At 37.9% G+C, this 15,692-nt stretch overlaps 2 protein-coding genes across 8 annotated transcripts in view; one reads left to right on the forward strand and one right to left on the reverse strand.

Annotated features, from left to right (window-relative positions):
• ANAPC10 (anaphase promoting complex subunit 10) overlaps nt 1–15,692 on the forward strand; it is a 144,218-nt gene that overhangs the window by 93,304 nt on the left and 35,222 nt on the right. For all 7 annotated transcript variants that reach the window (XM_077176990.1, XM_054633322.2, XM_054633321.2 and 4 more), the window contains one exon: nt 10,597–10,683. In XM_077176990.1, coding sequence (XP_077033105.1) covers nt 10,597–10,658 — 62 coding nt within the window. In that variant the 3' untranslated portion in view covers nt 10,659–10,683. The remainder of the gene's footprint in view (nt 1–10,596; nt 10,684–15,692) is intronic.
• HHIP (hedgehog interacting protein) overlaps nt 1–15,692 on the reverse strand; it is a 75,409-nt gene that overhangs the window by 8,155 nt on the left and 51,562 nt on the right. Inside the window, exons 8-12 of the mRNA XM_054633473.2 lie at nt 15,201–15,322; nt 12,992–13,115; nt 12,517–12,647; nt 11,843–11,924; nt 1,511–1,659 (exon numbers count right to left, since the gene is read on the reverse strand). Coding sequence (XP_054489448.1) covers nt 1,511–1,659; nt 11,843–11,924; nt 12,517–12,647; nt 12,992–13,115; nt 15,201–15,322 — 608 coding nt within the window. The remainder of the gene's footprint in view (nt 1–1,510; nt 1,660–11,842; nt 11,925–12,516; nt 12,648–12,991; nt 13,116–15,200; nt 15,323–15,692) is intronic.

Consider the following 15,692-nt stretch of genomic DNA (forward strand, 5'->3'; position numbering starts at 1 on the left):
TATAATAGTAGCTTGAGGTTCAACTTAGACAATCCCTATTAATTGTCGTGTGGGATACAGGGAAGGAAGATCCTTAGTGTACATATTTTCTGTGGCTTTCCTGCTCATCATGTCCATCAAATAATCTATCATAAAGCTGTGATTTTTAAAACAAAGCAGGTTATTCAAGACCCATTTATGTTCATGTTGGAGGCATTTTTTACTTTTAAGTTCCACTTGGACAAAGGCTGTAGAATGGGCCTCATTCTCTAAAAGCAGGATGGCTCTGGAAAGTGAGGACAATTGAAGTTGGGATATTTGGCCAGATTACCTCATCCATTTCTCTAACCTGCCTTCATTGCTGTGTTTTGGATGGTCAGCTTATGAATCTTTGCCAGTAAGATACTGTATTAGTGGTTTAATAATTTCATTTCATTCCGAAGTCACTTCTGCTCATCACTAAAAACCTGGAGGTTGCTGAAATTTACACTCCAGCCTATAAGTGCTGACCCTACTTCACCAGGCCCCTCCTAAGTGCCCTTCCAACCTGGATTATCCATGATCCATCGTGGGATCCTTGTTTTCCCTTAGTCCTTGCTATTTTTTTGAGTTCTACTGCCACAATATGGACATCTCGGTGTTAATCTCTCATGTGGTCAAACTTGCTGTCCAAAATATGCCCAGTCAGGGGACTCTGCTGATGCTGAGGAATAAAATCTTTGTAATGACATCTCCTGGTACCCAGGCTGGCTCTGGAACAGCTGTACTGGCCAAAATGACACAGCTCAGACAGAGCCATGGCCTCTGAGACAGTGATGGCACAGCTGTGACACTCTAGGCTCATTCACCTCATCCCTTGGCTGGCACACCCATCATCTTAGTTCAATCACAGTCACTTTTCCAAGTGACTTCTAAAAGCTAAAGCAACAAGATAGGACTTGATGAAATGACTGTAATAATGGAAGACAACAACATTGATTATTTGCTGTTTAGTGATACATTGTACAGAGAATTCTCTTCAACAAACTGGAGCCCTTTCATTTGGCAGGATCCAAGCAAGAATGCACCAAAACTAAAAAATATGCATTAAATTAGTGAAGTGCAAAAGATGCAATGGAGACCTGCAGTTCTTCTTTATCATCTCTCCTGACAAGTCACCTCTCTGACACTGACAGTGATGATACTGGAAGTGGAAGGTGAATGTCCACACACAGGACATGTAGTGACTGCATCTCCTTTCATTGGAAAATCTTGGTGGAAAAAAAAAGAATACTGTTGTCACGTTTATGCTATCAATTGCATTCTGCACTGGCTCACAATGCATTAGATGTTTTAGCAGTTGCATTCATCCAAAGACTTATTGTTCTCCTGCAGCTCATGAAATCAGTATTTTCTAATGTTGTCTTACACCTGAAGGCCAATATAATATATTGGTGAACATATACTGAAAATTTCTCAGAGCAAATAATTAAAAGCCAATTATGACATGTCACTGCTTTTTTCACTTGTTGGTGTGAATCTGTATACAAACCAGTTCTGCAGAACTCTCCTTCCCAGCCTTGATTACAGCAGCATTTTCCTGTGGGAGTGCAGTGCCCGTTCCTACAGTGCCTTGAGCATTCAGATGTCAGTATCTGTGCAGGCTGAGCTGTTCTTTTGCATTCTTCAGGGACTAAAGGCCTGAAAAAACCATACAAACCAAACAAAGAGTTAAAAGTTGGGATCAAGAAGAAAAGTTTTGATTTTTAAATTAAAGACCTGATTCTCTGCTGTAGTATTATCAGTGGAAAAAATAATGAGATTTCTTTTTTCCTCAGAAAAAGAAGTAAGCCTATAGATGATCTGTTACAGGAAAATACAGTACAATTTGCTATTACTTTATGTAACTGCCTTTAGAGATCTTCCACAAGATTAAGCAATATTCCTTGAGAATTCTTGAAGCATGAACCTGCCAAAACCAGCTTGCTGAAAGTTTATCTTCATAAAGCTGCCAGCTTATTGCAGGCAGTGATGGTGGTTTTTTTTTCATTTCTAGCTCATCTAGATTTCCCCTAAGAAAGGGGGAAGAATAACCTGAACAAGTTTTATGGCATTATGATGTGTAATAATTTGCAGAAGTATTTCCTCTGTCTACGAGTTCAGCTTTAAACTGCTGGCTTTTTATTTCCATATTTCCATAGAATGATATTTGAATTGTGCATTCTGGATGCTTATTTAAGCATCTGAACATCAGAAAAGACTTTTTCACTCCAAGAGTGACCAAGCACTAGCAAAGGTTGCCCAGAGAGTTGTGGAGTCTCCATCACTGGAGATACTCAGAAATTGTGTGGGAAATTGGCTGTAGGAGTCCCTGTTTGAGCAGGGCAGTTGGACCAGGTGTCCTCCAGAGGTGCCTTCCAAACTCAGCCATTCGCCATCAGGTGATTCTGTGGAATGTATGCACAAAGGAAATTCTAGTTCAGATGGCTTAAAATATTTCTGACACTGGATGTTTTGGTTAGGATGATAGGACCATCCAAAGGCTACAGGTTCCTAGTAGAGGTACCATGTTGTGTCTCTGCTGTAGGTTTGGTTGCACAGGTACAAGTTTGGAAAAGAATGTCAGGATCTCCCAAGTGATCTAATCAAGTAATTGAAATAGGAGCATCATGGAAAATTAAGTTAATTAGTGACAAATACAAAATTACTCATTCTCTAGGAAATCATCTACATACTAAGCTTGAAATGAGCAGGAAAAAGATTCTAATAGTTTAGTGGGGACCTTAGAGAAACCTTGGCTAAGTGTCCAGCTAAATCCAAACAAACCAAAACAAAATTCTATGAGAGAATAGAATAGAATAGAATAGAATAAGACATTGTTCATTATACTGGCATTAGTATTAACACCCCAATTATGTGCAAATAGCTGGAATAGCAGCTTGTGCACTGATTACTCTGTCACATATTAAATTCCTAGACTGATACTCCTGTGCAGAGGAAAGGATAGTTTTTGGGGTCTGAGAAAAAACAGGTATGATGGAGGTGTAGAAAACAGTGACAGAAGAAAAAGAAGAAAAAAATTTAGCAGTCTTGTTTATCTCCCATTTCAACATCAGAAGAAACATCAAGGGAAAAAATTAAGCTAAAGAAAATAAAATTAACTAGCTGAATTTGTGACTACTAAGATATCAAAAGATACCTGAAGCCCATGTTGTACTAGGATTTTAAATAGATATTTCTGTGTGCAATGGTGCCATTCAGAGTAATATTAGATAGGGTAAAAATAATTTTTTAAAAAATAAGAATTCATACTTAAGTTCCTCACCAGTTGACTGGGCTTACATTTCCCCCTCCTATTTTGATGTGCATCTTGTTAATGGTTCACTACAGGGTTTGTTGCATTTTTCCTTGAAAGAGAGTAATAGAGTACAGGCCCACTGGTTGGTTTCAGCATAGCACTTTCTCTGCTCAGTCTTAATTACTACCATGATTGTTTAAACATCCACACACAAGAACTGGTTCCCCAAAGATGTTAAAGACAGAAAGAATGTGAAGGTGCTTCTTTAGCATAGCACCAAGTCCTAATTTCCAAAGCATTTCTGAGAATCACACTGAAGGTCCTGTATTATTTAAGGGATTTGAAACATGTTTTGACACCTTTGGTGCAGCATATTTGAAACCCTTTCAGTTTTACTGTTTACATACTTCCACAGCTGTCTTTTAAATAGAATGCATTATTTTTTTGACCTGTAAGGAATTCCAGTTCTGTAATGAGCAATGAGTACATTACATATGTTCTAGTTAAGAAAGTTCCTACCCTTAAAAAATTATAAGCAATATTCACATGCAATGCTGTTTTGGAAACGGTTAGAGAGAATAATATGATTTTCAGTGGAGACTTGTTCAGATTTAAGGTAAAAAGATCTGTCTTTTAATTCCTACATCTGGAAGAAAAATCTACATTTGAAATTATTTCTGTTTAGCCAACTGCACAGGATGCAACATTCATTACCTGTCACTACTTAAAGCTCATTTATTTGAAGTTACTTAAAATGGGAGGCTTCTCTTTCTCTTGCTCAAGCACAATTCCAGTACAAAGCTTAGCAAGAAACATAACCTCAGGCTCCTGCAGCATCTCTTGGAAAAGAGCTCCAGTGGCATATCTTTAGCAAAGAATGACCTCTTAAGTCACAAAGGTGTTTTATTTGGGAAGATAATGATTTATTTTATTAATAGATGTGAAGTATTTGTCTATGATAATGCTATAATACATGGTTCTTTTTGTATGCAATTAGGAAGGCAGAAGTCACACTTCTTTGAATCCAGCTGAGCATGGCTGGTCACTTTTATGATTTAAAGTTTTCTACCGCTCTCGGTACTTGTGAATATAACCTCGCCTTTTATTCTACCATCAGTCAAGAACTTGCACTCATCAGCCTTGGATAATATTTATTAATGGTGGGGTGGAGTAGAAACAAAGATGGAAAAATTTCTGGTTGGCAAGGTGCCTTAGGAGAAGAGGAATACAAATGCAGCTGCAGTGGAATCCTCGCGTGTGAGAATGGCTGGTTTCCCTGAGCTGTGCTCTGGGAAAAGCCACACTTCTTTCTCAGGATTCAAGCGCTGCTCTGGGACCAACACGTATCGAGAGAAAGCCTCTGCCCCACAGCACTCACACTTTGCATTCTTAGGGCTTGGAAGAGGTGGAAATGTTCAGGCTGAGCACAAGTTGAAGTGAGTCTCACAAAGATAACGCAAGTCCTGAAACCGACTGTTGGGACTTGATCTCTCCTGCACTTAGACAGGACCATGATTTTGTTTATATAACCAGTGCTTCGCTGTGTCTCCTGATGTGGAAAATGGAGAGGAATAGATGGAGCCACACTCTGGGCTGGAGAGAATTTTTTTCCTTGTATCCCTCAATCTATAAAACTCTAAAGGGTACAGCTTGATTACTCTTACAGTAAGCACTATTTGGTCCGCAGAAAGTCAGCCAAAAATGTAGCTGATAATGACTATTTATATGGTCTGTACAATTCTAGTTATCTTAAAGAGCTGTTCATATATACAGTACAGTACAGTATATCTTGCTTGTTAAAACAGGCTTTCATGAAACTGTATAACAACTCTAAATGTATGGAACACGAAGGAAAAGTTGTACTGGGGGCTGGGGCCTCGCTGGATCCCTTCGCTGACGTGTGCAGTGAGCCGGGAATTCTTGACTGTGCAATGTGTAAAATAATTTTTGCTGCCTTACCATAGCTAGTAGAAGAAAGCTGCCTCTACTGTTTAGAGGCATTTAAAAGTCCAACATGCTTTAATAGATTAAAACTCATTCTGGCATAGCTCAGGACTTCATGCTTTCTTCAGCGCATCTCTGTTCGCAGCTCCACTGAACACATAGAGTGAGTTAGTTGCTGTATGTGCTATCTGTAACTCAGATGTGCATAAATCAATGCAAATGGAGGGCCAAACTCTGCAGTAAAATAATGATACTGAACACAAAACAATTTCTCCAGCAGGCTTTTGACACAATATCAAAAATCTCTACTTCCCTACTAAAATGAGGGAAAAAAAGCCAGACAAAATTCCTGAATGTTCAGATTTCAAACAGGAGACACTGCTGTAGAAATCTTGATATAAAATATATGGAATTATGATTCAATTACCTGCACATAAGATTTAGGTATTAGAATGATACTTAAGTATATCACCAACATTTGTGCATCAGTTGTTGAGGTTTTTTCCTTTATAAGGGAAAATGTCAAGAAAAAATAATTTTGTTTCACTCCTTGTCATAACCTAAATTTACTGCTTGTCATAGAATAAATATAGCATCTCTTCAGGTACAGCTTCTAAAATTAAAAAGTATACCTTTAGTCCTGGGAGAGATGCCAAAAGCTCGTTACTTGTCTCCAGATTTACTACATGGGAATAATGTGGAAAAAACTCATGGCTTTTAAGATTTAAACTCAGCAGCATATCAAATTTATTCTTATATGGTATACTTGTTCATGACCTCTAGTCTTAAGAAATTCTGTCATGTTTGAAAACTAGTCCCTAGCGAAGCCTGTATCAATGTTAATAGCTAAGAGGTCAATGCAACTGCTAAACAGTTTGTATTACTGTCAGGGTGGTCATGAAAACAACACCTGCTGCATGAGCACTTGGCAGCTGGGTCAACAGGCACTGTGGGAATTTATCAATTTAGGGGGCCACTTGCATAACACTTTGACTGATGAATTGGGAATGACTGGCTTACTGGTCTAAAGCTGCTTTATTATGTGTGGCTTTCTTTAGGATGGCAGAGGCTTCCTGCAGGCTCCAGAAAATAAGCAAAAGATAAACTGAGCTGTTTTTTTCCTTATAAAGCGATAAAAAGTGAGAAGTCCTTAATAGCCAATGCTAGAAAGACTTTAAGAAAAGGGGAAAAAATATAAAACCAAAACAAAAACTTTTACAGTCAGTGAGCTGTGATGTGATTGAAAAAAATCCTTAGGTTTTTCCATCGTGGTTACAAAGGACTTTTTGTGAAGTACTTCTGTAAAGTGAAACTCTCTAGACTGGTATTAGCAAAAAGCTCTAATTTCTCTTTAGTGTCTCTTGTGGGAACAGTAACTGCATGTGGGTAGGTAAATGAGATAAGAAATTTGTATGCTCCAGCTAAACTAAACATAATTAGACATTAATTCTGGCTTTCCATTCCCTCAAATGACTTAAGGGATAGTAACTTTCTGAACAGAAAGAAATCATATGGCCCACCTGGGTTGGTGAGGGCATTCACCAACAAAATTGTCTCCTTCTACAAAGCGTTTCCAGTAGGAGCTTTGGAGTTTATCTATAACTATCAGAACTGAGTATCTTGATGCAGATTACTCTAAAACCGTGTGTTTCCATTTCCACAGGAATTGAAGGCTCAAACAGAGCTTCACTTTCATAAATGCTTTTCTTCTGTCATACTACCAAACACTCCTGACTCACATTAAAAAATCAAATCACTAATGGTTTTCTAAAGAGCCTGAACAGCGTCAAAATGAGGCATGGCCTAGATATTGTCCCTTGGTGTCTGAAATCAGCCTGTTTGGAAATGCTCTCCGACAGCGGAAACCCCGGAAGGTGATGATGGAAAGGATGATAAGTGGAATTATATACTCTGGAGGGGCATGAAAGAGGAGTGAGATGGTTTGAATCAAGTTCAAGTTTCAATCCAACGGGAAGCAGCAATTCCGCTGCTGATCTGAAACACATTGAAGTCCAGATCTATAAGGTGTTACGAGGAGAGGAAGAGGAAATCTTCTTCTGTGTGCAGGAACACGTGCTCAGGCTCTGCCCTCCTTCATAAAAATCACCTGCTGGTTTCAGTGAGCCATCCTGGTCAAAACAGCCACTCATCCCCTTTGGAATCACTCTATGGATGGTGGCAAACTCTTAAAGCTTCACACTTAAAACTTCACAGCACATATTTTAAAAGGAAAACTTTTGCATTGTCTGTCACTTCTAGACTCTTCTCTGGATATCTTTCCTTTTATCTGTAATTTCCTTAGAAATTAAAGAGATCATATTATAAATATTCTGAAAGAAAACTTACAAAGCCTCTTTATGGCTGTTCTTCCACCATACAAAGTTTATTTTCTTACTTCTTGGTCTAGTAATAATGTTTAAATTACAGAGTGTACGGACCTATCAACAAATCTTACTTATTTAAATATTCATTTTCACAGTTGATTTTCTCCTCTCATCATGCTAGAAAAATGATTGCTTTTTCTTTTCTAATGGGTTTGTCTCCTATTTTCTCTGTTATTGACTAACTGGGATCTTTTGACCCCTATACATTTTCTACCTCACTGTTTACTTAGCTGATTTTTCTTTTCAGTTCATCAACACTTTTGTGATTGATATTAGTATGTATTTTTAGAAACAGAAAACATGATAGAAAAGTTATAAAACAGAAAGTAGGAAACTAGAAAATAAAGAGATTTTGGTGTTTGGTCACAAAAACAATTTATAAAATGCTAGTATTTGCATTGACCTTCAGGATATCTGACTAACCCTACCTTTTAGTTGAGAAGAACATAAGTCTTTCTCCCTGTATTTCCTCACTAGTACCAATCCCTGGAAAGTAGTATTAATGGGTTTTTTTGATAATCCTCAAACAGTGGAAGTATTTTTCAGAGACAGTTTTAACTAAAAATGTCTTTCAACTGCCAGTTTAACTAATGTGCCCAATGTTGGTTTTATGTGCCTGTAATTTTTAATGTTTCCCACATCTCCTCCATCCTCAGAGCTAAATATCCTATTGGCTATACTCATTTCTCTCTGGGATTTTTGGTAATATGTAGTATACCTATATTTTGCAGCACTTCACATGCTTAGGGCTTTTTTTAAATCACTTCATTTTCTGTGAGCTCTCAGGCACTAATGTATCATTATAACAACCTTTTTACAAAAAGAAGGATTATTTCACTCAGTGCTTTCAATGGGGGTCTATTTAGTTATTGATATGAAGTATTTGGAAGAACTGAACAGAACTTTTACTGTGGTACCTGGAATTCTGTATTTCAAACTGCTTTGGCAATTGTGGGATTCAGAACCTCTGTGTTGATCATGTTCATCAATTTGTCATATATCACCTCAGTTAAACACCTCATTTTTATTACTTGAAGGATTGTTGTAGGATGGGATTTTCCCATTGCTGAGTGTTGAAGACTTATGCAAAGAGTTTTGCATTAGTCTCATCTTCTGATCTCCTAATGTTTAACCTGCGACCTAATTTGATTTTTTTCTATGTCCAAGTAATAGAGTTCTGTCTTAAGCTACATTTGAGACAAGAAAAATAGGAGTCATGGTTTTGTTTGATTATGCAGTAGTTTTCCACAAGACAAAAGGATATGGCCTCAAGCTGTGCCAGGGGAAGTTCAGGTTGGACATCAGGAAGTATTTTTTCACTGAAAGGGTTTTTAAGTATTGGAATGGACTGCCCAGAGAAGTGATGGAATCACCATCCCTGGAGGTGTCCAAGAAACACCTGGACATGGCACTCAGTGCTCTGGTTTAGTTGACAAGGTGGTGATCTGTCAAAGGTTGGACTTGCTGATCTTGGAGGTCTTTTCCAACCTTAATGTTTCTATGATTCTAGAAAGATCAAAAGAAATAAAGCCCTGCACCTTCATGTAATGTTTATTTTTTAAAATAAAATAATAATTTTGTAAGCTTGCAGCAGCTTACAAATGACCACAAGGAGAAGAAGGTTGGGTTTTGATGGAACTGTTAATTTCCAGCAAGGGGCTACTCCAGGGCATGATAATTTTGTTCTTCTACACTGCCCCAGGCATGGAAGATTCTCTTTGTAAATTAACAGGTCTGCCAGGGACCACTTCTCACAGGGGTTTTTTAGTAAGTGATGAATTTCTAAGACATGACAAATCAATAGGTTCATTATTTTATTATTACCACCTACCTATAGTCCACCTGTAGCATTCTTACTTTGTGTTCTACAAAGCTTATTGTGGTAGGGTTTATGTGAATATTTGTTGTATTGGTGTGGTGCACACCACGAGGAGAAGCAACAAAATATTAACATGGAAAAGAATATTATCTTGTAAATAACATTAATTTGTTACTAAAACTTTACATGAACATTTGCCAAAGCCATGGAGTTTTTAAGTTGTTTACATGGGTGGTATGAACTCAGCATGGAATGGGAAATACATCTGCAATGCTCCATTGTGGAAGTCACTCACTATCATTCCCTTAAAAGCTGCAGTGGTGTGAGACTGAAAGACAGCAAAACTCAAAACTTTGCCTGAATGAAAATTATCCCATGCTTCTGAGAAGAGTTACCAAAAACGATATCCCCGTGCCACAGTCTGTTTAATTTCAACTGTGTGCCAATTTACAAAAGTATTTTATAGTTTTCTGGTTACTTTCACCAGTAACCAAACACAGTCTTGACCCTTTTCCATGCATGAAAACAGCCAACCATGAGTGCAGCAATGGGAGGTCTGGCCTTTCAGGTATGTCAGCTGAAGACCACCCTACTGGAAGAGGTAACAAGAACAAAAAGCTGAGGTCAAAAAAGGCAGCCCCATGTAATTAGATACTAATAGTGGATTTAGGGTGTAAAATTCACTTAAAACCATACACCAACAGACTAAACAATCCCAGGAAGAATGGCAAGTTTTGTTCTAAAAAATGTTTTCAATACCAGAAAGCATAAATAAAACATACATAATAACCTTGACTGACAGACTGCACCAACCTGCAGTAACATCTGCTTTCAAATTATTTGTTGTAGTTTTGGGATAGTACAATTATAGAACATGGAAAGTCCACTACCCCTGAAACTCTAACTTACAGTACAGTGTGCAACCAGTGTCATGATTTTCTTGTTGTATTCCCTTGTTATCCCACTAACAATGTTTAGAATTTAAGTCTGACAAGAAAATAAATTCCTCCCTTAATAGGAAAGCCAAAAATGGAAGTCTGACTGTATCTGATACCCATGGAGGAACATGCTGAAGTAGATGCTGAACAAATAGGCAGCTGCTTTTGTAGGGTACTATGGGGTCAAAGTATTATACAGAAAACTTCACTTCTGATGGCTGACTCCTTTTGTGTTGATTTCTGATACTTTTGCAGGATGGATGTGCAACTTTTACATGTCAGAACTTGGTCTGATAGAGCAGCAAGATCCATCATGAAGAACATGGTATTTCCCCAGCTAAAGTGAGTATCTATCTGCTAGTCATCAGCTCTTATTGCTGCTGGGGCCCCTGGGTCATGTTGGGAACTGGCTTTTTGCAGTCCTTCCAGATTCCTTAATCTTTTCATGCATCCAGCTGCTCTGCAAAGATCATGCCTTGAGGAGCTTTGGCTTGATAATTTTCATTTATCCTCATTTTACAACTGGTAAATTAGTCTAAATAATTAGAACAATCCTATTAAATTCTATGTCTTATAAATCACTTGAGTGGGATTTATAAGCCCTTTGGAAGAAGTTCTTTAAGAATGGTTAAAGAATTCCCTGTATTTCTGGCACAGAGTCCAAGGACAGAGGATTTCCCTTCCTGGTGCTCCAAGCCTGCCAAGGGAGAGATATATAATAGAAGGGGTATGGAAGGGGTATGTTCAGTATCAGTAAGCTGTGACAACTACACCTACTGAGAACTGAGCCCTCACTGTTATTGTCCATTGGTGCTATCTCCTGTACAACAGGAGAAGAGATATTTGGGAAAGACTGAAGAGATATTTGGGAAAGACTGAACGAGTCCCTTAGAGCTTACTTATGGCCAAACTGACCCTGGCTAGGACTCACTGGTTATTTTCTGTGCTTGCTGTTTAGTACACAGAACCTGTTTTGTTACACAGTGCTGATTTTTGGAGGCAGCTTCTGTTGTGCCCTGTCCCACCACAGTGGCAGGTGAGGAAGCAGCAGTACTGGGGAGAATTCCAGCATCTGCCTTCCACTGATGCTGCATAACTTTCTGTGGTACTTACAAATCACTCGGCTTCAGAACTACCAGGAGCATCTTCTACCAGTCCATATGGTTCCAAATTAAGTAGGTCAACTTCTCTATGAAAACATGCTAAGAATATACATCTAGGTGGGAAAGTGGGCAGCTTTCAGCACAATGTCAAAGTGTAAAAATTCCCAGAAGTGAGTGCTGGTTACCCCTCTGCTGCTCTGACATTCGCCTCCTATGAGACAGTGAATTGATTCTGCTTGCTGCTGCTGGAACATTTGCTTTTAGGGAGCCCCCTGCATTGGGAATTTTCCTTTTTTTGAACAACAGTATTGCATAATTCAGCCACATGAACAGAACTGCAGTTACCTTCTGGTTTTTAATCTATTTGGGCTGATCCCAAAAAGAAGTGCAATACTCACCTTTTTGGGTCAACAATCTTGTAGAGTTTTCCACTATGAGGCTGTGTCATACTTTTACTGCTTGATAATATGTAAATCTCACCTGTTAGGGAAAACAGTGCAATAAATTACTTCTCCTTTCCTAAGATGTTAAATACATGACTTTTGTGAGCTGGTTGTATTTGCCAAATGAGATTTTAAAAACTTCAGAAGAAACAGTGAAATATACAAAGGAATCATTTGCTATTTGAAAATTTATATAAGCACTTTCCCCAAATGGATGTTAAAATGTGAAAAACATTCTATAATGAGAGATTTTTTTTTTCACAAAGTAGAGAATTGATTAAAAAAATTAAATTGGTGATGAAGGGCAAAGAGGGGTCAGTCTGCTCATGCAATATCTTTGCCCTTTAATTCCGTAGTGCTGGAAATAAAAGCAAGTATTTTATACATTGTGTCATAGTGAGTGCCAGGTTCACAGCATGTGAGACACAATAAGGATTTTTGCCCCTTCCAGCAACACATCCTCTTCTCAGTTCTCCCTACAAGGCTGCTGAGGTATAGCTGAGAGCAGTGAGAGAAGCTTTGGCAAAGGACAGATAGCCTTCTTTTTAAACATTTACTATAATTATGAACACTGCTGCAGAAATTACTGATAACCCTTGTAATTTAAGAAAAATTCTTTTAGTATTTACCTAATTCATCTTCTCCAAATCCCAAGACAGGGCCTGAAAAGAAACCTCTACATGAGCCAGTGTTGCCAAGGCAGAGGGGTTTCTCTTGCCACTGTTTGGTTGCAGGACTCTGTTGCAGCGTTAAAAAATTTCTACATTCACAAATACAAAAAAAAAAGTTATATTACATTTTGAACAGAGGGTTTTCATTGTCCAGATAAATAAGTAAACACTTGTTGCAAGTAGCTTCATACATACATCTGTGCAGTTCCTTGTCTTACGACTTTCTGTACCTTTTTCCAAGGATTAGGTACGTTCTGTATGTCAGCATGCATTAGAGTGCTGTGCTATTTTATTCCCAAATCTAGAATCTAATCTGCATTACCCCACTGCTAAACTGGCCAAGTGACACAATATACAAGACTGACACAGGCAGCTGAGTGACTAAATCCACTTGCCATGCATTTCTGTTCAGAGTGAGCTGTACCACACGTACCCATTGCGGTCTCCAAACACGTAGCTTCCATAGAGCCTCTCCGACTGGCAGCCCCGATACACAAATCCACCAACCAGGGAGCCACTGCTGAAGGGTTTGAATTCTAGAAGGGAGGGCTCACTCTCTGAAAAGGAACTACCGTAGCATTAGATCATATGCATTTTCATATTGATGCACATCTAGGAAAACGTTACTGCTTCAGTTAAAAAGATTAATTCCATTTAAAGATTCCTCAGAATTCAAGATGCATTGACATTGTAATGTTAACATCTCAGAAATGAGATGTTAAAAAAAATCAGAAAATTACAACAAAGTCTGTTTGGGAAACAATCCATTAAAGATTTCAAAAGGTGAGGCTATAATTGCTTTCTTCCATGTGCACAAGCTGGGAGAATAAAACTACATAAAGATTAGGCTGAACTTCCATTGAAACCAGAGTGATTACTGCTATTAATTTCTATATGTCAATCAGTCTGCAGACTGGATCTCCTGAACTTCAGGAACAAAATAACCCCATTCACTGTAGAGTCCAGCGCAGAAATTCCAGTGATTTTCAGTAGAATTAGTTTTGAAATCCTTTCAATGGTTTGAGAAACTTCCCAATTCACAGTTTTAAACCTGGTATGTGTGTTATATCCCATAAAGCACTACTATTGCTGGCTGTATCTTCTCATGGTACTTTATTTTATGCTGCTGTAGTAGTTGCAATTCCTATACTTCTTTTCTGCTTTTTTATTTCACAAAACCACTGAGTTTAGTCCTATCAAACAATTCTTCAAGGAAGTTTCAGTGTACATTTTCCTATTCATGCAATCAAATACCACTTAGGGTACAAGTAGGCTCCATTTGACATGCTAGCTGCATAATTTTTAAAAAAGCCACAGCCAGTTGACCATTTTTTAATAGGATTTTTTTTTAGTCAGCAGGCTATCTGCAAGCCTTTGATAAATGCATTTCCCAGATTGTTCTACATGAGTTAGAGCTGAAATTTTATGGGGGAGAAAACGGTGATGAACTCTTTATTGAAGCCATTGACCCACAGCCTAGTATTAATATTGGCAAGCTGCTCGGGACAGACACAATATTGCTTAGTTTACTCTGCAATAAGGATGCAGTCAAAATTCCATTGGAGCAGTGGTTAACCAAATATTATTCTTTGGTTTGGCTTCTATAAAATGGACACAGAAAATCCATGCAATAACTAAAGTAGTACAATTGCATTATGCTATTGTGTACTGTTGTGCCAGCCAGCACAGCTGCTTTGCTTTTAAGGGGAGTACAGGTGGGAGAACCCAGGGATGTGATTAGAAAGGGAAATGCTACATTCCAGAAGACAGGCCAGTTCTCAAAGCCTTTAGACACCGTTGGCATTTATCACATGTTACCATCAGGAATTTACAAGCTGCTAAATGGGCAGTCAAGGCAGGTGATAGCTCAGAGGAAGTGTCACCTGGCCTGCCTGAACTTGCAAGGGACCTTGGTGAGCATCAGAGTTAAACATCAAACTGAAATTGTGACTGGCAATCATACTGATTCAGAGAGAGCATGAAGCACTTTAATATTTTAGAGTCCCTAATTGAGTGTATTTATCTTTTTGTAATCTAATCTAAACTAGTAATTTATTATGAAGTAGCAGCATAGTGCCTTTTTCTAAGTTTTTTATTTTTAGTAACATTTAAACAGAGCTCAGTCATGTCCCTGTTTGGTTGTGGTCTGCTGTTGTCTATCTCACTTTTTCCATTATAAGAGGCACATTACATGAGGTTTCCATTCTCTGTCTCAAAAGGTTATTTGTGAAAGACTAAGAATACTAAGAAAACTAAGAATGCGTTTTCATCATTTCCTGATATTCCAAAATATTCTCTTTATGAGCCAAAATATGCAGCAACAGTGAGATCTTTGACAGACTAGCAACTGTCAAATTTGTTAAATCTTATTTACGTGATATTCTACACCAACAAGAACAAAGTTGAGTCATTTCCATTTGGTTTTGGCCTGCATCTTTTATCTGCTTCTACATCGAAGATTTCTTTTGACAAGATAGAAATTTCACTTCTATCTCAGATAAGTTGTCTATCCTATCTATGCTGTAAGTTTCCTATCGTGGCTATACAGGCCTTTACATATTCTCTTCTGCTTTCTGTTTATTATTCCATGGAAATAATAGAACCTGACTGTTGCCAGCAGCTTTACCCTGGATAGAACTTACCATAGTCTTTGCCCTTTATTATTTGTAAGATCCTTGCTGAAGATCTGTTCTTTCCATTTGAATCTGAACAAAGTATAGTTAAATTGACGTTTACATCTGTTGGGTGCCGGTCCACAGCACACCTTTAAAACAACAACAAAAAAAAAAAAAGAGAAAATCCATGAGAAAGGTGAGTTCATGACATATAACTATCAATATGAAGCATTACATTTTAAAGCATTATTGTTTCTTTGTGGTGCCTATTGTTTCATTTGAGCAACCTATTTCATGCTGAGCCAAAATACCTGAGAAATGCATTGAATTTATATACAGGAGATAATACAACTTTCCCATTCCTATACATTTCTATTTAATGTGAAATAAAACTATTTTTCCCTAGTGATATAATGTAGTCTGCAATATAGCACCTGGAAAGAATAGTACCTTAAGCTAAATGAACTTACATGGTGTAGGAATTTTGGACTGTTAAAAAGTCCAGAATCAAGTCCTTAT

Source organism: Agelaius phoeniceus, chromosome 4 (assembly GCF_051311805.1).
Source record: "Agelaius phoeniceus isolate bAgePho1 chromosome 4, bAgePho1.hap1, whole genome shotgun sequence".
Lineage (NCBI taxonomy): Eukaryota > Metazoa > Chordata > Aves > Passeriformes > Icteridae > Agelaius > Agelaius phoeniceus.